The sequence below is a fragment of the Aspergillus glaucus genome, assembly GCF_001890805.1.
Source record: "Aspergillus glaucus CBS 516.65 unplaced genomic scaffold ASPGLscaffold_1, whole genome shotgun sequence".
In the NCBI taxonomy this organism is placed as follows: Eukaryota; Fungi; Ascomycota; class Eurotiomycetes; order Eurotiales; family Aspergillaceae; genus Aspergillus; species Aspergillus glaucus.
The window spans coordinates 1,445,392-1,464,959 of NW_019170453.1; the positions used below are offsets into that span (position 1 = coordinate 1,445,392).

A 19,568-nucleotide genomic window follows, 5' to 3' on the forward strand; every position below is an offset into this window, starting at 1 on the left:
TTTCACGTCTCTATGAAGATGTACGGCGCTAGTTATAGTTTTGGTTCGGGATCTGTCTTTACTTGGGATGGTATCACTGTAATATTTGTCGTGGAAGCGTTCAGATGTTCGTACATATGCTTAATATACAAAAGGATATGTGATTCTAATTTACCCAAAAGGGAGGTAGTCGAATTTCATCGCTCGCCCTACGCCACGCCGGTGTCATATAACAAAGTCAAGGAAGGATATCCATCTGTTTATCAATCTCCAGGCAGAAAGAAAATAGGAGAAAACATGCATTGACGGCGGAGAAAAATCTTTCGATGACTAAGCACAAGTGAGACATGAGGGCTAACTAGTTAGTTATCACAGGATCCAGTATGAACTGTCGTAGGATAGAAGGATCAACTAGTGCCGGAATGACCGACTCTAAGCTCGATAGTGTACAGCTGTTAGACCCACTGTATATTGAAAAGTTGTCACTTTCTCGTTCTCTTCCTCTTCTTCGACAATGGATGAGCCAGACGAAACACCATGTATAGACCAACGGCTAAAAATGAATGGTGGTTCTGCGGGACTCTCACCGTCCAAGCTCTTATAACCATCGCGCTTGAAGCGTAAGTCCGAGCAGTCGAGACAAGCTTGAATCATCTAACAAAACAGGTATATCCTCGTGGAATGGGAATTATGGGTAACCCCCAACATCACCCAAGTCCCCGTCTCCTACCTCGTCCCGATAGGCATGGGGATCCTGGTATTCGCCTGTGTCTATGAAGTAATCCTCGCGCTCGATGCCATACACAACAAGAACAACATCCTCCTGTTCGCAATCTGCGTATCCAACGTGTGCAGTAACATCTTCGCTGTGATGCGGTGCATCTCGATGCAAAACACCACCGCCGGGCTGTTCGCGGGGAGCGCGGAGTCGATTCCTGCGTTGGTGAATTCTTCCTGGAATGTGTGGCCGAGGATTCAGCCGGCCGAGATCCTTGTCCCGGTTATCACAGGCTTGGGGACGTTTGTGCTGTGGCCGTGTGCGTATTATCTGCATAGGGAGTATTCGTGGGCGATTTACAAGTGTGTGCATGGGAGTTCGGAGATTCGGATGCGATATCTGGCTTATGAGGTTCGTTCAATCCCTATGCATGGACGAATAAACGGGGCTAATAAGCGCAGATCTACCTCGTCCTGATCAAACTTGACTTTTACTTCCTAGTCGGCTTCATCATCCAATACGACCTGGTGGACGTGCACTTCAACGAACCCGAATACACCCTAACCATGCTCATCATTCCAGCCGCGTTTGTCATCATGGTCCTCGGAATCTACTTTGTCCAGCACGAGCGCACCTTTTGCATGATTCCCATCGTCGCATGCTACCTAGGCCTAATCGCCTACCTGCTCAGTCGGATCATCGTGCTCTGCGGGAACGGTCTACGTGCGAACACAGCCGGGAAAGACATGATGCTTCTCTTTGCGTTTGTAGCGCTGGCATTTACAGCGGCGACGCTTGTGTGTGCGATTATCTGTATGGTGAATTTCAATCGCGGGTTGAAGATGGTTAATATGAAGCGGAAGGATGTTGCGCGGGAGTCGTATATGATGAAGGGTGTGGAGGCTGATACTTCTTATCAGGGGCGGATGTCGCGGATATCATTGGATTAGATCATATAGTAATAAATTCTGGATAGCATACTTTTTTGTAATGGTCGAACGTTGTATGTTGTCCACCGCTACTCCGTACTTGGGATCTGCGGATAAGGTTGTCTTAATTTGGGTTAACTAACTAGTTAGTTAGTGTCAACCGCTGTCTGCCTTATCGCCTTATCACGACTTCTCCTCTCACCTCACCTATTCTCTTCTTGAAACCATCACATAGCATAAACGATACAGTATAATGCCAGACCTATCATCCGCAGACCGTCCATTTGACAACATCATCAACTTTCGTGATGTGGGGAGGTCGATTAACGGGCTTACGGGGAGGAGGTATTTCACCTATTCCATCCAAACATTATACGGAGTACATGCTAATAATGTGGCAGGATATTAAAAGAAGGCGTCCTATTCCGCAGTGCAAGAGTGTGTACCCCACACGTACATTCAATTGATTGATTGAGGTATTGACAAAAAAGCTCGACGACGCCTCCGAACGAGATAAACGCCGGTTAAGCGATGAACTGCACATTTCGACTGTCATCGACTTGCGCTCTGTGTACTCTCCCCCAGTCCCCTTGAATCAAGCTACAAGGACTGATCAAGAAAAATAGGACGGAACACCGCATGGCCGCCCATAAACGGCGCGAACAGCATCCCCTCCCCCAACCAACCCAAGAACCAACCCCAGAATCAAATCCAAAAGCTGGATCAGAAGCAGCAACAGGACCAGACGAGCAATCAAACCTAATGGTAGACGACTCCACCCACCTCGACACCCTCCCCGGCATCAACCGCGTGCTTATCTCCCTAACCGGGAAGGCATGGGAGCGGTCGTTGATATGGAGGTTGGATTGGGTGAATTTCTTGTACGTCCCCTTTCACCCACCTTCAAATAATGAGAATAGGACTAATAATGAACAGTAAGGTATTGGGCCTCTCGGCCTCGGGCTATCGAACCGAAGCTGTGAAAATCGTCGTGCAGGAGGTTATGGCGCCGCGGGGGCTTATTGGGCTTGGGCAGGATACGTTGGATTACAGTACTTCTGAGATGAACGAAGTTTTCAACCTACTGGCAGGCCAGCATGGCCCTACCACTTATGAGGATGATGAAGAAGAGGATGAAGGGGAGGTATTCCCGCTGCTCTTGCACTGCACCCAAGGGAAAGACCGCACGGGCATAATCATTCTTCTTCTGCTGCTGTTGACGCATGTTCCTGAGGATGCTATTTCTGAGGATTACGTGCGTTCTGAGCCGGAATTGGTGGTTGAGGCTGAGGAGCGATTGAAGGAAATTCGGGCGATAGGGATTCCTGAGGAGTATATCAAGTGTCCTGCTGGGTTTACGGGTGCGATTCGCGGGTATCTGGAGGAGAGATATGGAGGTGTCGAAGGGTACTTGGAGATTGTGGGTGTTGGGACGGAGACGCAAAACAAGATCAAGGAGAGGTTACTTGCATAGTTTCCTTATTTAAGTAGCATTGTACTATGGGATTATCAACAAATAGATATCAACAAACACTGGTAACCTAAGCCAGTGTACAGGGGTAGGTAAAGGAGAACCCCAGCAAAAACCCAAAAGCCAAGCACCAACGCATTGAACCAATGGATATCACAAAACGAACGCAATATTACAGTACTGAGTACATTCAAGAAAAAAGAAAAAAAAGAAAAAAAAAAAAAAATTTGCCGAGATTAGATCCGCTGGCCACGGTAGTATCCGGCAGCAGGTCCTGTCGAGTCCATCGTCAAGGGCTCCTCGATGACAGCATTCTCGTTTGCCGTGGTACTTGTGATGTTGGATCCCATCTGTGTCATAGCAATCTGCTTGTGGCCCTGAGGGACATGACGACGGGTGCGGACGGAGGGGAGCAAGTCGACGACGAAGGAGAGGACGTAACCGGTGAAAATGAAAGCAATGACTGCCAACGTTAGCAACCGAATGACAAAAACAAAGAGAGGGGAGGACATAAACATACCCCATTCAAGAACAGAAGACACGTTCATCTGGTTCTTGTGCTTTCCGGTAACACCAAACGCAATAGCAAGAGCAATCTCGACAACAATGAACGTCAACTTCATGACGAAACTAGCGAACAAAACCCGGTGCTGCGAGCGGTAGAAGATACCCAGACGCAGGTACTCGGCGCAAATCAGGATGGCGCTAATAATGTATCCAGCAAGGAACATGGCAAGGAATCCGTCATGCTTATTCGGGTGCCGCAAGGTGTCAAAGCACGACAGCAGAATCAACCCCAGCGCACCCGCGATCGAGAAGAAGATGGATCCAATAGCACACGCCTTGTCGAAACGACCCTTATTCGGCACCAATTGTCCCGCATGTCGTAGCCATCTCTCGGCCAGGAACCCAAGATCGAGAAAAACGACTGTCACCACGCTGCCGGCGACGAACAGGGGTTTGAGGTGTTGGGCGCCAACGTCGGAGATGTATCTACATGATTATTAGATTCGGCCATTCGAACTCGAGACGGTATATAGAGGTGAAAACGTACGCAATGGTCTGCCCCTCTTCCATGCTGGGGTAAACCGGCGCCCCGTCTGCATGCGCCCAAACGACCAGCATCGCGATCAACATCGCTAGACAATGAACCGTCAGCCACCAATTGTTGTATAGACACGTGCCCTCTTTCCTATTCTCACCTAACCACATGCATGCCGATATAAGAGGGAAAACCCAGAACGAAACAATCCACATCTTTGCGATTGAATGTTACAAAAGATGCGGATCTGCGACAGTGACAGGGGAAGTCGAATTATCGAGCAGCGACAAAAGAGGGACCGAATCGGATCGGATGAGTCGGTAGTAGTAAAGAAACGTAAAAAAAGAACGAATATAGAATAAAATATTCCAGAAAAAGATAAGAGAGCGACTAAAGTGAGCGACTGGAAATTATAAAAGGGTCAGTAAGTTTCTTTTCCCTTGTTTTCCATAGTATGGGGAATCGTCGGAAATTGCGGGCGTGGCTTAGACGGCTGTACGTACTCGGTCTTATATAATATTCTGAGTAAGTCGCTGGAGTAAGTGAATAACTTGTGTAAGTAAGAGTGAAAAATGACCCGTTGTCGCTTTTCTTGTCAGATCTTGCTATATCTATAGAGGGGAGAAAAGAAGGGAATAAGATTCCGGCGTGTCCCAGTGGCTGGAGGACTGGTTATACGGGGGTACGACAACCGCCGGGCAAGTCGATAGGCAGTGCACAAGGCAGATGTCAACGCAGGAATCGTTGAAAAGATAATATCATATATAAAAAAAGAAACCGCCCCAGCGTTTATGCGGCTATCGGTCAAATAAAATCCAGCGGTCAAAAAGAAAAAAAAAAAAAAAAAAAAAAAGTCAGCCTGTCAATGACTTCATGCTCTGCAGACAATACGACGTCATCTATCCCCAGCCACCGTAAGCGGAAGAACAATGCGAGGGTAGGATTTATATTTCAAAGGAAATCCATTAACGTATCCTAGTCTATACTCAGAACTCCGTATGCTTTTGGAATACCGTAAGCCACGATTCCGTCCCTAAAGAAACAAAACGCAAACAATGAGAAAGCAAGAGGCACAACTCGGGGGGAATAGAAATAAAGTACTAATAAACATAAAGCCAATAAAAAAAAAAGCAAAGGGAGAAAGTAAAGAGAAAAGAAACTAGCGATGACCGCGGGAACGACCACTCGTCCTCGTCTGCGCCGTAGGGCTGACCGGCACTCGGCGCTGCACCACATCGATGATCTGGACTTCATCTCCACTATCATTGTTCTTCTTGTCACCGTCGGAATCCGAGTCGAGGGAAATCACGGGAGATGAATGAGTTTGTTGTTGAGACCCCCGGCGGTTATGAGTAGAGCCGCGCCGTGTTTGAGTCCTGCCATTCGTTCCTTTGTTTGGGCTGTTCATCGTACTCCGTTGTCTTGTCGTAGAACCATTCCCATTTGTCTGGCGCGCTCGTCTGCGATCCAATGCCTCCCGTTCCTCCGACGACAATCGTACATTCTTCTGTCCAGACACATGTGCACACCGAATCCGTTCCAATGCCTTTTCCACCAACCAGTCCTCCCGTTCCTGCATCGCCAGTTGAACCGCGTAAGCCACGGTGCTATCCGTATCATCGTAAAGATCATATTCCACTCCATTCACCGACCCCGTTTCGTCTGCATCGTCGTTATATGCCCTTTGTCGCCCCCGTCTACTCCGCCGCACTCCATTGTGGATATCCTCCTCCGCATCGTCGATTTCCGCAACTCGCAATTCGTCCCACACCCGCTGTGCTGTCGCCGCCGCCGTCGTTCGTCCCCTGACTGCTCCCCCCGGTCGTGCCCCTGGTGGCCTTCCCCATCGGGGCATAGTATCGTAAGGAGCTCGCGGCCGACCACTTAGACCGCCTCCTCGGAAAAAGCATTCTCGATGGGCTTGTCCATGAGGGCGGCGTGGCCGAATACCGTCACACCAGTGGCACCAATCAACCAGAGGACCGTGGAGATGGGAGAGGCCCAGATACCAAGGGGCACCGCAACGACTAGCAGACCAGTGTAGAGCTGAGAGGTGTTGAGACGAGCAACACCCAATTCCAGATCACGGCCTTCCAGTTTCCCAATACCGTAGAGACCACCGGTGACGAGGATGATGACGAAGAGGAGCAGGAAGTTGGTCAGCAAGCTGTAGATGCTGAGCATGACGAAGACGACGGCATAGTTGCTGGAGAAGTAGGACAGGTTGTAGTTGACACGGCTCTGGGCTTCACCAAAGTGAGCAGGCTTGGAGAAACGCTTCACGTCGAGGAATTCGGAGACAGGGCGGAGGTTGGCGAAGCGCGAACTGATGGACTGGGCGCGGACGCTGTTAAAGCGATCGCTGAATTGCGAGGTGATGGCGCTGATAGGGAGCTGCATGGTGAGAACGTAGCTGTAGAATATGTAGAGAGGTAGTATGAAGAAAAGGTATCAAGGAAGGATGAAGTTCAGGAATTCAAGAAGAGGCCACGGGGAGTTGAAGAGGAAAAAAGACGGAACAAAACATGCGGCGGCGTCAGGCACGGACTAATAAGGGGCAACCGCACTGCCACGTCTGGTTGAATATATGACAGATAAAAAAATAGAAAGAAACAGTCAAAAATAACAAGAGAATAAGTATATTTAGAATAACACTCTGTGCTCAGCCTGGCAGTTGTTCTAGAGTTGCTGGAAAGTGCCTGTTGATCTCTATAGTTCCCTCTTCCGTAAATAGTACTATCGAGTCAACCCTCACCATTCAAACTACACACAGATCGAGCAAAAGAAACGATATTTATGTCCCCTCCTCTCTTTGACCCCTCAGCCCTGCAGTTTTCTCTGTATCCACGATTGGTCCACGTTGAAAAGACCCTCCAGAACGGTCATTAGTAAACAGTGAAGCCTGAAATGGCTGCATCCTGCATGCACAGAGAGCATTTGGGCAGGAGGGGGGACGGAGGAGAGACAGAGGGGAAGAGAGGAGAAAGGAGAAGACAGATGGAAGAGCGGATTCAACTTGATTGCTCAGTCTTCGAGGACGAGGACTATGATGGTCTATATTTGTACAAGCAGACATTGATCAACTGTTAAGCATGGAATGGCTATGGCTAATTGGCACGTAGTATTAGCACGCTGAGATCGCCTATAACGAAGCAATCCTTGTTAATATGAGACTTCGCACAAGTAGAGCTCGCATGAGACTGCCTTAGGCTATACAGGGCTGATTCAACCTGCCATAGAGCACAATCCAGGCTATGCCACACATATCCTGACATACGTACGGAGTACAAAACACACTGTTCTATTTAATTCCCATAGAAAATCTCAATCGACAGCAAAAATGCTTAAAGGATCTTGAAACGACAGGTCATAGGTTCTGTATGTACTATCACACCGCCCAAAAAGGAATGGCCAGATAATCGCTTCATTTATCAGTTACCTCCCAATTTCCAGATTTTCTTTTCTTCACTACCTTTTTCCTGTTTATTCCTCTCCCTCTCATTTCTCTCAATTCCCATCATTGGGCGTAACAGCCCAAGATGAAACTCTTCACTCTCCGCCTGGCCCTGTTCGCCGTCCTGCTCGTTGTGGCCGCGGCCTGGACCAAGGAGGACTATGAAATCTTCCGCTTGAACGACGAAGTCATTGCCGCGGAAGGACACAATGTCACTTTTTACGGTACATTCTCTTACTTCCATGCCAATTGACTTTGCTAATACCTTTTCAGACTTCCTAGGATCCCGCCCCAGCGCCAACCAGGAAGAAATCAACAAAGCCTACCGCAAGAAATCCCGTCTCATACACCCCGACAAGGTTGAGCGTGCCTTTGTCGCCAATGCCTCCAAGGACAAATCCAAGTCCCAGAAACAAAAGGGAGGCACCAATGTGAACAAAAGCCCCTCGAGGCACGAGATCGAAAAAGTCGTCAAGGAAGCCACCGAACGCTCCTCCCGTCTGAACACCGTTGCCAATATTCTCCGTGGCCCCTCCCGCGAACGCTACGACCATTTCCTCAAGAACGGATTTCCCAAATGGAAGGGTACGGGATACTACTACTCGAGATACCGTCCTGGCTTGGGCTCTGTCCTGATCGGTCTGTTTTTGGTGTTTGGCGGTGCCGCACACTACGCTGCTTTGGTGCTTAGCTGGAAGCGTCAGCGGGAGTTTGTCGATCGGTATATTCGTCATGCGAGACGGGCTGCTTGGGGTGATGAGATAGGCGTGCGTGGAATTCCTGGCATTGACTCCACTGCCCCTGCGCCTACCCCCGAGGGAGACAGTGAGGCAGCTGCCATGCCCATAAACCGCAGACAGAAGCGCATGATGGACCGGGAGAACAAGAAAGAGAAGAAGGGTCCGACGCGGACATCTTCGCGTAACACTTCCGTTACGCCAGCCGCGCCGTCGACCACCGAACCCACCGGCGAGCGCAAGCGTGTCGTTGCTGAGAATGGCAAGGTTCTTATCGTCGACTCGGTCGGTAATGTCTATCTGGAGGAGGAGTCCGAGGAAGGCGAACGCCAGGAGTTCCTGCTCGACATTGATGAGATCCATCGGCCTACCTTCCGTGATACCATGATCTTCCGTTTCCCGGGATGGTTCTACGGGAAGACAGTCGGACGGGTCCTTGGAAACCCCGATGAGGTCGTTGATGATGATGATGATGCCAGTGAAGAGGAGATGCCAGAGGCGGCCGCATGGGCTGTCCCAGAAACTACCTCTGCGTCGACCTCGAACGGCGGATCATCTCGACGAAGGGGGAAGAAGCGGTCACAGAGGTCGTAATGACTTGAGTGCTACGATTGATCAGACGAAAATGGCAGTTCACCTGCCAGTATATAAAAATGTACACCCATACTATTGTTCAACAAAATAACAGAAAACAAAATCATTGCGATCCTCCCAATCAGAATACATACATAAAATCATAGCAGTAAACAAGAATCGAAAATAATCAAAATAATCAAAATAATCAAACAAAACAGAAACATATCTCGTATCATCATAACCAGATTACCTTCCCATCAATGAAGCCAACCCGAAATACAAAACCAAATCCAGATTCAGCACACTTAAGACTTAACAGCCCACTTAGCAACCCGAATCAACGCAATAACATGCGCCTTCAACCCATCAAACGAAGGCGGCCTAGCCAGTCTCCCAAAGATCCTCTTCGGCAACTTAATCCCAATGAATCCCAACAACTTCTGCAGCACTCCCGTTGCAATCAACGGCACAATGACCATAAAGAATGTTTTGTACGGGAACTCCCGCGCATAATCATGAATGTCCCGGAGGACCTGCCGAATCGAGCGAACGACACGCTTAACAAAGCCCTTTCGGGGCTTCGCGCGGCGGCGGGTGGAGGATGAGGCCGTGGTGCCGGAGTAGACGGAGGCGGAGGGGCTTTTGCGGCCGGAGGCGGCGCTGGGAGCATTGACGTTGGAGTCTGAGCCGTAGTTGTAGTTGTTGTGGTTTGAGGGCATGCTGTGGGCTTGTTGTTTGTAGTTGGAGTTGGAATTGGAGCGGGAGTGGGAGCGGTGCGAGGGAGAGCGGCGACGGTGGGAGCGGGAGTTGGAGTTTGAGGAGACGTTGGAGCGGTTGTCGAACCAGACCATTTTGCTCTGTTGTTGAGGTTTGGTTTGGTGTGGTTTGGTTGTTCGTAGGGGTTGGTGGTTGGGAGGTTATCGGTGGCTGAGAGAAGGCTGGCTGGCTGGTCCCCCGAGGTAGGTGATTGTTTGGATGAATTGACACAAACAAGCCTTGCAGCTGCGTGAAATGCAAACTTATTCTCCACAGTGGATATGTATGTATAAATTATTCCTGCGTGGCAGGCGTTGTACAATTAAGTACGGTGAACTGGGAATTGGCGGTGTCTGTACTAGTAGTACTCTGTGATAGTACTCGGTAGTATGAGGTCAAAATGTACAATAATAAGACAGGCAAGATATATCAACAAGTAAACAACGATCCAACGTCAAAATTCCGATGCAATGGCGTGGGAATGTGCGTCTGGAGTCGATGCAAAACACAGGAGAAAGGATGAAAAAACCAGCATCCGTCCGTGCATTGCGCAAGCAATATAAAATAAATACATCGAGCTGAAACTAAGACAAGCTGAGCTCCAGTTGTCGGTGGCTGGGAGCCGGGATCGATCATTGGCCGCTGTGCCGTTGTAGATGCCTCAGGATACAAAGCGACCTCGGGCCATTCACGTGCGAGTCAGTCTTGGTCTATTAGGGCTGCTCTTCGCCAAAAGGGTAGTTGAACTTCAGTAATCCGTTCAAGCCACCCACCCAGCCTTCGTGAGCCTCTTCACCCATGATCCGTCGCATGACGCTCGGTACGCCGCCGGACCAGTTGTTCTTGCCGTGCCGCATCACCTCGTTCCATACCCGTGCCTCCATCCCGACGGCCATTCCTTGGCCCAGATTGACCCCGTCAATGCTGACTTCAAGCTCCCGTCCGCGATTCTTCTCGCTAAGTCGCAGCGTGATTGGTGTACTCGATGGCAGAACCAGCGGCCGGAAGCTGAGACTGCGCGCACAAATCGGTGTCAACAGAACCGACGGCACTAAGGGATGAACGATGCTCCCACCACTACTCAAACTATATGCCGTACTCCCAGTTGGCGTCGAAATGATAATCCCATCAGCTACCGCCTCCGTAAGGAAGCGTCCTCCGACAAACACCTCGACCACCGCCAAATGCGGCTCTTTACCCCGGTGAATCAGCACCTCGTTCATCACATACGTCCCCTGGGCCCCGAGAGTTCCCTGCGATGGTACGGGCTCTGAATGTTGTCCCACTGGCTTTCCGTCTGTCGTGAAAAGGCCCACCTTCAGGCGATTTCGCATCAATATGCGCGCCCCGCGTGTAGCGCCCATGGATTTCCCCCGCACTGATGACCAGCCAGTTTGGTCTGTCTGTGTTTCCGCATCATCCTCCGCAAGGGTTGCTTGAGGGCCTTCAAGGACAGGGGCACGATCGCCTACTCCAGCCCCGGACATGTATACTTCTCGAAAGGCACGCTTGTACTCGGCAAATTTCCATTCGCTCAAGAATCCCAGGGTTCCCATGCCAAATGATAGCACTGGCGGCACATTGTTACATGTTGCGAAAAGTGATGATGCCCGTAAAATAGTCCCATCTCCCCCAAGTGTAACAGTAAGGTCCACTTTATCATGTAATGCCGACGGTTTCTTATCAAACTTTGTCGAGTAAACGGGGAATGGGAGGGACGAATGTACTTCTTCGGCGGTCTTCGGTTCGAGGACAATGGCAGTTGATGGATACGTAGACGTTACATGACTTCAATCGTAGAACTGTCAGAAAATGGTTTTCACAGCGAGTATGGGAGTTTATGGTCGTACTTGACAAATTCGACAAGAGCCTCTGTCACGGAGGGTGCAAAATCCTTTTTCACGATAAAGATGTTTCGAGGAGGTGCCGGCCATTGGAGTGAAAGGAGATCGCCCTCATGGGATTCTGAAGTCACCAGAAGTCAGCGCCTACTCTCGGGGCGGAGGTCGTTGGCTAGCAAGTAGCCATGAGAATGTCACCAGCATGGAGACGCACCTTGGTATCCGGGCAGTGAGCGCTGGGGTAGGGTTTCAATGTCTCTGATTTCGTCGCGGCGCGCAGATACCGAGAAGTTTCGTGTCCATTGTCCCCATTTGGGGAACTTGGATCTTATGGCTTGTGTGCGAAACATAGTCGATGATATATTCTAGCAGAACGTTTTAGGATAACTACAATATAGTCACCAATCAGCATAGATTCACTCAAGATTTCAAAGGTAGCACACTGCATCCCACTCACATCACTCACATGCCATCTTCCAGTATGTACTACATGTGCATATATCTTGATCTGCGGGGAAGATCTGACGATTGAAGCCAATGCTTTAGGACTGGTGACGGTGCTGCATTTCTGCTTTCTTCCGATTGACTACTGAGCACCAATATCCCAAGCTGGTTAAAAGACAAGGAAAAAGAGTAGATTCTCAAGCTACAAGAGCTCAAGCATCTGAACTGACAAGAAATGATCGGAGAATGATCTGCTGACCGCCTTCCTGCCCTGACGTAATTTCTGCCTGCCCAAAAGATCCTCACGTGCCTGGAAAGAGTCCTGCTGGCCTCGGAACAAACATCGTCTCGTTCTTTTTGCGTCTTCCTCGTGTTTCGTACTGGTTGTTGGCGGTTTATTTGGGAGTATGGCTTGATTCCAGCGTTAACCCTCTTTGACCCCTGAGTGATTTGACTTTCCGGAATACCCGCAAGAGCTGGAACACACTCTTTACCAGCAAACACCGCTTTTCTACATCTAAAGAGTATCTCGCAACCGTTCCCTTCTCGTTGTTTGCTTGTGCGGGGTCTGACAAAATACCTATCTTCAGCAGGATCGACCGTATTCTTCTTTCTCCTTGCGATAACCTTGAGATATACTTTCAGACGGCAGCCGGCCGTTTGTTGACATTCATCATGGACAACCCCGAGCTGCGACAACGAAAACAACCACCGTCTACCGATGGTGCGAAAGGACCGCAGCAGCCCAACGAGCCGGAGCCCCGCCTAAAGCATGGCATCCCCATGCAAATCGTCCGATCACTTCTTCTGGCAACATTTTTCAACTGTTGCGCCGTGGTCACCATCGTGACTCAACTGCTTGGAACGCCGTTATACGTGATAAATAAAGATTGGTACTACTCGTATATGGCAATGACCAAGCAAGCCTTTGGTTTGGTGATTAGCTTTCTTACCGAGTGGGGTTGTCCAACTCCGGTTCGAGTCTGCGGTGATGCGAGCGTGCGAGGCCAGATTCATTTGATGGAAGATGGGCGGTTGAAGGCGCAATTTTCAGAACGTATGGTATTGGTTGCCAACCATCAGGTCTACACAGATTGGATCTATATATGGTGGCTTGCCTACACCAACGTGATGCACGGCCGAGTGTTCATTATTCTCAAGGAATCCCTCAAGTATATCCCGCTCCTTGGTCAGGGTATGATGTTTTATGGCTTCATTTTCATGGCTCGCAAGTGGCTTTCTGATAAGCCACGACTTCAGCATCGTTTGGAAAAGCTCAAGACCAAGCACGAGGGTTCCAAGTCCGAAGATCCGGAGTACGATCCCATGTGGCTTTTGATCTTCCCCGAAGGGACGAATCTATCCATCAACACCAAGCGCCGTAGCGACGCATATGGGAAGAAAGTAGGAATTCCGCCTCTGAGGCACGCATTGCTTCCCCGATCGACCGGTCTTTTCTTCTGTTTGCAGCAATTGAAGGGAACTGTGGACTGGGTGTACGACTGCACGGTAGCTTACGAAGGACCTCCGTAAGTAGATATATTCTGTATTATGTTCTCAAGTCGTGGTAACTAACACTGTTGTGCAGAAGAGGAAGCTACCCCGATAAGTACTTTACACTCCGATCAACATGCTTGCAAGGACGGCCACCAAAGTGCGTCAACATGCACTGGAGGCGGTATCGAGTCTCTGAGATTCCGTTAGATGACCAGAAGGATTTTGAGAAATGGCTTCTGGCACGGTGGACGGAGAAGGACCAACTGATTGAAGAGTGCTATGAGACCGGTCGGTTCCCTACCGACTTGGCTGGAACCATCGAAACCGGGTACGGGTCTGAGAAGCAGAAAATTGCTGCTTCCAACGGATATGCCGAGACATCTGTCCGATTGGGCCACTGGACTGAACTTTTGCAGATATTTGGAGTGTTATTTGGCGTTGTTTGCTTGTGCAAATTGCCGATCCTTTTGGGAATTTGGTGACTGATGTGATGTCTGATGAGGTCATGCTATTGCTATACCCTTGGTTGTTATCATTATAATTATTCTTGTTGTTATTATTAGTGCATGAGAGATGCACACGAGACGAGACGAGATGACGTTAATAATGATCTTGCTTTATTGAGCTGAATAGCTCGACTCCATTCTTCAACACTTTTCGATATTTCCCGTATACTATGTTGTACTCCGTAGATTCTCCAACAAAAAGTGCCTGTAAAGCCATACCAGCTGTGGCGGTGTGCACCAGCCACATCACTAGCCCAAGTAGCCTCAGGCCGCAATCCGCATCACGGACTTCGACAAGTCTATCGAAACAATCTTCTTGTCTGCTCCTACAGTAACACGGGAGCTGCTGTGTTTGCATGTCCATCAAGAGCGCTTTTTAATTACTTCCATGCTTGATGGACCGCTGGATCGCGTCTTTAATACGATCATGAGCTGAGCTTTACAACTGGCTCTCAAACACCTTTCCATCTCTTCCCCGAAACAGTCGCAACCTCTCCAGTGAGCTACCTACCTTACTCGCCTATCGTCTCAGGACGGACCAACGAGTCCTAGGCGCTTATCTCAGCGCTACAAACTACCATGACGACTCTAGAGAATGGCCATACCAATGGCCTGAATGGCGAATCCCAACCTTCCTCCCTTAACCAGCGCTTCTCCGACATTCCTTCGGCCATCGATATTCCCGCGTCGACCCTCGATAGCGAAGTCGAGGTCAGTCTCGAAGGACTCCCCGATGACCCGACTGAACTGTGCACGTTGCTGGAGAACGAAAAAGCCGCGAAGAACTTCTGGGTGATCATCGCGCTCGCGTACGCGAAGCAGAAACAGATCGATCATGCCATCGACATCCTCAATAAAGGCCTGGCCTCGGTGGCTCATGGAGCGACCAAGGAGAAGCTCGTGCTGCTGGGCTGGGTGTGCTGGCTTTTGATGCTGAAGAGTCGGCAGGCGCCTCGCGTTGCGTCGGAAGGGGAGCTGTACACGGAGGCCAAGACTAAGGATTACTATCTGCAGCTAGCGACGTCGACGCTGAACGAGGCATCGCGGTTGAATCCTGCGTTTCCGCCGTTGTTCCTGGCGAGAGGTGTCTTGTCGCTGCTGCGCGCTTCGTTGTACCCTCCGCGACCTGTTCGGCCGGGGACTGTGGATACATCTGAGAGAGTGGAATCGCTACGACAGGCATTGAAATGCTTTGATGAATCGTCCAAGGCCTTTGGCGGCCGGAACATAATGGCTATCATGGGACGTGCCAGAGCGCAATATCTACTGGGAAGATACGCGGATGCGCTGGATGGGTATCAAAAGGCTCTGATGAGGATGCCCAACCTGACCGACCCGGATCCGCGAATTGGTATCGGCTGTTGCTTATGGCAGCTTGGATTCAAGGACCAGGCGAAGGGTGCTTGGGAGCGGGCACTAGCTTTGGTATGTGGTTAATTCTATTGGCTTTTCGTGGATGATACTAACAAGGTTAGAACCCTGACTCCAAGGTTGCCAATATCCTACTCGCAGTCTACTATCTCTACGACAGCTCTCGGCACGCGACAACCGACCCCGCGTTTGGTTCGCTATACAAGGTTGCGATGACACAATACACTCAAAAAGCTTTCAAGCTCGACAAGGAATATCCAATGACATGCGCCCTGTTCGGAAGCTATTTCCTTCTGCGAAAGTCCTACTCCACGGTCGACACACTAGCCCGTAAAGCCATTGAACACACGGACGTGATGTCGATCGCCAGTGACGGGTGGTACCTCTTAGGACGGAAAGCGCACTACGAGAGCGATCTCGCACGCGCTGCCGAATATTACAACCGCTCCGACCAGGCGCGGGGAGGCGGGGATAAGGGGTATCTGCCTGCCAAATTCGGCACGGTACAGATGCAAGTGAGCAACAAGGACCACGACGGAGCCAAGTTCCGACTGGAGAAGATCATCCAGCAGACGAAGAACCCCGAGTGTATGATTCTTCTCGGTGCTCTGCACGCGGAGGAGGTCTTTGCCGCGCAGCGGAGTGGTAGCAAAGAAGACAAGTCTGCAGAGGCTAAGAAAGCGATCAGCCTGCTAGAGTCTGTCCGTGCACTGTGGAAAGAAACTGGTGGGAAGAAAATCTCGCCAGATGAGTCGGTACTGGTGTACCTGGCTCGGCTGTACGAGCAGACAGCTCCCGAGAAGAGCATGCAATGCCTGACGCAGCTGGAGCAGATGCAACTGGCGGAGGTCCCCGCTAGCGGGCTCCCGGACGACGTCGAGGATGAGGACAAGAGGAACGCGCTTCTGCGGGAGAACCTTCCGCCGCCGCTTCTGAACAACATGGGCTGTTTCCTGTACCAGAACGAAAAGATCGACCAGGCACGCGCGATGTTCCAGACGGCGTTGAACGCATGCGTCAAGTCCCAGGAGAAGGAGTCCGACGCCGACACCGACGCACTCGTGACTACGGTCAGCTACAACCTCGGTCGGACATACGAATCATCCGATATGCCCGAGGAAGCCAAGAAGGTCTACGAGGGACTATTGGAGCGACATGCAGACTACACTGAAGCGAACGCACGGTTGACATACATTGCTCTCCGACAGAGTCCTACAGATGAAGGACCGAAGCGGATGGCCAAGTTGTACGAAGTTGACTCGACGAACCTTGAAGTGCGGGCGCTGTTCGGGTGGTACCTGAGCAAATCGAAGAAGCGGGCCACCAATTTGGCGGAAGACCACGAGCAGCGACACTACAAGCACACGCTGCAATATCATGATAAGCATGACCGGTACTCGCTCACGGGAATGGGTAACGTCCACTTGGTAACGGCCCGAGACATGCGCCGCGACACAGACCAAGAGAAAGAAAAGCGACGCAAGATGTACGAGCGTGCCGTCGAATTCTTCGACAAGGCGCTCCAATTGGATTCTCGGAACGCCTATGCGGCTCAGGGTATTGCGATTGCCCTGGTTGACGACCGCAAAGACCACGCAACGGCGGTACACATCTTCTCGCGGATCCGCGATACCTTGAAAGACGCCAGTGTGTACCTGAACCTTGGGCACGTGTATGCCGAACTGCGCCAGTATTCGCGCTCGATTGAGCACTACGAATCGGCTCTCTCTAAGGACCGTGCGCGCGACGCGCAAATCTTGGCATGTCTGGGCAGGGTCTGGTTGCTTCGAGGCAAGCAGGAGACGAACCTATCCGCCATGAAGACAGCCCTAGAGTACGCACAGCGAGCCCTCAGCGTCACCCAGGGACAGGTACATCTGGAATTCAACGTCGCGTTCGTCCAAAACCAAATCGCACAGCTGGCATACGGCCTACCCGAGACCCAGAAGACGGTGAAAGAAGTAGAAGAAGCCGCAGCGGGTCTCAATGAAGCCGTGGAGACGTTCGGGCGCTTGGCCAAGGCCAAGAACCCGCCATATCCGGCGGATTCCCTGGAACAGCGTGCGAACATGGGCAAGACCATCATGAAACAGCTGGACCGTGCGTTGCAGAAGCAGAAGGAATACGAAGAGAAGAACGCCAGCAAACTACAGCAGGCTCGGGAGGCCCGGGAAGTCGCTATCCGGAAACGGGAAGAGGATGTGCTCAAGGCGCGCGAGATGGAACAAGAACGTAAGAAGAAGGTCGCAGAGGAGCGACAGGCAATGGTTGAAGAAGCGCAGCGTCTAGCTGAAGAGCGGATGGCGCGCGAGCGAGAAAAGGAAGAGGCGGTTATGACGACGGACTCGGACACAGGTGACAAGGTCAAGCGGAAGAAGAAGTCGTCGAAGCGCAAGAAGAAGGATGATGACTTCATCAGCGAGGGTGAAGGGGAAGGCGAAGGTGGAAGCGGTGATGAAGAAGAAGACGGTGGTGCAAGCCGCAAGAAGCAGCGCAAGACAAAGAAGAAGAAGAAGCCGAGTGAGGATGCAGAGAGCGGAGACGAGGATGAAGGCGCTGCACCTAAGAAACGACGCAGGCTGGAACGGCGGTCTGGCGGAAAGGTGCAGCAGGGCAAGTTTAAGAGTAGTGAGGTCGTGGAGTCGTCTGATGAGGACGATGCTGAACCTGCGGTGACGGAAGACAAGGATGAGGAGATGCGTGATAGCGCACCTGCAGAAGGGCAAGGGGATGAGGAAGATGATGCGGTGCAGCGACGACGGAGCAAGCCCAGCCGCCGTGTTGCTGATGATGAGGATGAAGAGGAGGCAGGAGAGACTGGAGCTGGTGGTGGCGGCGACGAGGACGAGGATGACTTGTTCAATGACAAGGGGGATGAAGACACGGAGATGAAGGAGGATGAATAATTCTCTACTGTGTTTACTATGGTCTCTGTACTTAATTGACGGCGTTGAATGGATTGTATACTATGAATGAGCACGTGGGCTACTTCTTCCTGTATAGATATCACGTGCGCGAAAGTTCAGCTAACCAGCGACCGGCACAAACCTTGAGGGAAATAGGGGCTTCTAGAAGACGGCAACATGTTTGCTTTTACTACTCCAGCACGATGACCTCAAGTACAGAGTACGCGAGCAAACATCGAATCTAGCACGTACGTATCCATATTCTTAGAAATACTCCGGATTCCAGCAGTGCACCTACACTGCACCGTGCTTCCTCTCCGGATGTACACATATAGTACTACTACTAGAGCATACGCTTCCGAGATGCACGACGCGCGTACCGAAAAAGGAAAGGTGGCAGGCGAGAACCCGCGGTTCTAGACACGGAGATCGTCAGGAGGTATTGAATACAGAGTCAGAATACGCAAAGTTGGTATCACTATTTTCTTCTTCGAGTTAATAGTATCTAGTTATTGCTTTTGGGCTTGAGTCAAGGATACGATGCGTGCCTTAAAAAAGCAATCAAGAGTCACTAAAAGAAGTGTGGAATGGGTAAAATGGTTCCTTGCAGGTTAGCAGTGTACTATTGTTACAGAGAGAACCACATCTGCGGACCTGGTGCAGTCATGTGACTCCCGGAAGGTGTCCGACGAGCCTCTATTCCTATGGGTACTCCGAGTACTGAGTGAGTATGCATCTCTGGCACACTCAAGCTATCCCTAAACAGTATACAGAACGTGCAGATGCAGGTACAGCGGTGTGATTCTATGCTGACTGGTACATACAGAGTACATATACCCACAGGATTATTTACTACTATCTACAATTGCTATTCTCCTGGGGCATTTACCGAGGAACATAATCGTACTCCGGAGTACATGGATGGAGATCCTTCGAGGCAATAACGAAGTGTTTGTGTTTTTAACCCCGCTCCGGTTGGTCCACAGCCGTTGTGAACCTTGTGTTTGACACTCTCCTCTCCCGTATTCTCCGTGTTATCGACTGCGTATCTACTCCGTTCAAAGTACAGAGTACTAGCTCTTCAGATATAGTTCATAACGTCGGTCGATATCCATCACTAGTCTACCGGTATAGTTATCGATCTATCACCATAACTCCCGGTAGTCTAACTGGTAGTATCTACTATGCCTCATAGTTTACTGCGTATACCGGCAATCCATTCCCAATATGGCGAATCCACCGGGTTGGAACGTGTGGTTTTGGTACGGTATTATTGTATTTACCGGTATTCGCCAACCTCCGGGCTGCACCTGTACCTGTACCTGAGGTACTTGAGGTACA

General features: G+C 50.5%; 9 protein-coding genes across 9 annotated transcripts; 4 read left to right on the plus strand and 5 right to left on the minus strand.

Moving 5' to 3' along the window:
• Positions 1 to 516: 516 nt before the first annotated feature.
• On the plus strand, positions 517 to 1,647 carry ASPGLDRAFT_115982 (uncharacterized protein; the record flags this gene model as incomplete). The annotated part of the gene is made up of 3 exons (XM_022539732.1): positions 517 to 599; positions 646 to 1,108; positions 1,159 to 1,647. The coding sequence occupies 3 exons, from the start codon at positions 517 to 519 to the stop codon at positions 1,645 to 1,647; spliced, it is 1,035 nt and encodes a 344-aa protein (XP_022406197.1).
• A 232-nt stretch (positions 1,648 to 1,879) lies between these two features.
• ptyA (putative tyrosine/serine protein phosphatase) lies at positions 1,880 to 3,100 on the plus strand (the record flags this gene model as incomplete). The annotated part of the gene is made up of 5 exons (XM_022539756.1): positions 1,880 to 1,971; positions 2,028 to 2,064; positions 2,118 to 2,197; positions 2,253 to 2,507; positions 2,563 to 3,100. The coding sequence occupies 5 exons, from the start codon at positions 1,880 to 1,882 to the stop codon at positions 3,098 to 3,100; spliced, it is 1,002 nt and encodes a 333-aa protein (XP_022406198.1).
• Positions 3,101 to 3,333: 233 nt separating this feature from the next.
• Positions 3,334 to 4,354, minus strand: ASPGLDRAFT_114765 (Frag1/DRAM/Sfk1 family protein; the record flags this gene model as incomplete). The annotated part of the gene is made up of 4 exons (XM_022539633.1): positions 3,334 to 3,560; positions 3,618 to 4,090; positions 4,152 to 4,236; positions 4,300 to 4,354. 4 exons carry the CDS (start codon positions 4,352 to 4,354, stop codon positions 3,334 to 3,336), a joined length of 840 nt encoding a protein of 279 aa, XP_022406199.1.
• A 944-nt stretch (positions 4,355 to 5,298) lies between these two features.
• ASPGLDRAFT_31225 (uncharacterized protein) lies at positions 5,299 to 5,994 on the minus strand (the record flags this gene model as incomplete). The annotated part of the gene is made up of 1 exon (XM_022544027.1): positions 5,299 to 5,994. One exon carries the CDS (start codon positions 5,992 to 5,994, stop codon positions 5,299 to 5,301), a length of 696 nt encoding a protein of 231 aa, XP_022406200.1.
• A 29-nt stretch (positions 5,995 to 6,023) lies between these two features.
• On the minus strand, positions 6,024 to 6,539 carry ASPGLDRAFT_63014 (putative COPII vesicles protein Yip3; the record flags this gene model as incomplete). The annotated part of the gene is made up of 1 exon (XM_022548608.1): positions 6,024 to 6,539. The coding sequence occupies one exon, from the start codon at positions 6,537 to 6,539 to the stop codon at positions 6,024 to 6,026; it is 516 nt and encodes a 171-aa protein (XP_022406201.1).
• Positions 6,540 to 7,678: 1,139 nt separating this feature from the next.
• On the plus strand, positions 7,679 to 8,924 carry ASPGLDRAFT_31227 (putative endoplasmic reticulum DnaJ domain protein Erj5; the record flags this gene model as incomplete). Its single annotated transcript, XM_022544028.1, has 2 exons — positions 7,679 to 7,817; positions 7,867 to 8,924. 2 exons carry the CDS (start codon positions 7,679 to 7,681, stop codon positions 8,922 to 8,924), a joined length of 1,197 nt encoding a protein of 398 aa, XP_022406202.1.
• Positions 8,925 to 9,211: 287 nt separating this feature from the next.
• ASPGLDRAFT_116156 (uncharacterized protein) lies at positions 9,212 to 9,757 on the minus strand (the record flags this gene model as incomplete). The annotated part of the gene is made up of 1 exon (XM_022539748.1): positions 9,212 to 9,757. One exon carries the CDS (start codon positions 9,755 to 9,757, stop codon positions 9,212 to 9,214), a length of 546 nt encoding a protein of 181 aa, XP_022406203.1.
• A 167-nt stretch (positions 9,758 to 9,924) lies between these two features.
• Positions 9,925 to 11,865, minus strand: ASPGLDRAFT_1490293 (NADH kinase POS5). The gene is made up of 3 exons (XM_022541993.1): positions 11,718 to 11,865; positions 11,486 to 11,627; positions 9,925 to 11,450 (listed from the first exon to the last, which is right to left on the minus strand). The coding sequence occupies exons 1-3, from the start codon at positions 11,851 to 11,853 to the stop codon at positions 10,376 to 10,378; spliced, it is 1,353 nt and encodes a 450-aa protein (XP_022406204.1). The 5' UTR covers positions 11,854 to 11,865; the 3' UTR covers positions 9,925 to 10,375.
• A 494-nt stretch (positions 11,866 to 12,359) lies between these two features.
• Positions 12,360 to 18,473, plus strand: ASPGLDRAFT_71202 (putative RNA polymerase II transcription elongation factor (Ctr9)). Its single transcript, XM_022549541.1, has 6 exons — positions 12,360 to 12,471; positions 12,538 to 13,476; positions 13,536 to 13,827; positions 13,861 to 13,884; positions 14,503 to 15,375; positions 15,426 to 18,473. The coding sequence occupies exons 2-6, from the start codon at positions 12,623 to 12,625 to the stop codon at positions 18,225 to 18,227; spliced, it is 4,845 nt and encodes a 1,614-aa protein (XP_022406205.1). The 5' UTR covers positions 12,360 to 12,471; positions 12,538 to 12,622; the 3' UTR covers positions 18,228 to 18,473.
• Positions 18,474 to 19,568: the final 1,095 nt, after the last annotated feature.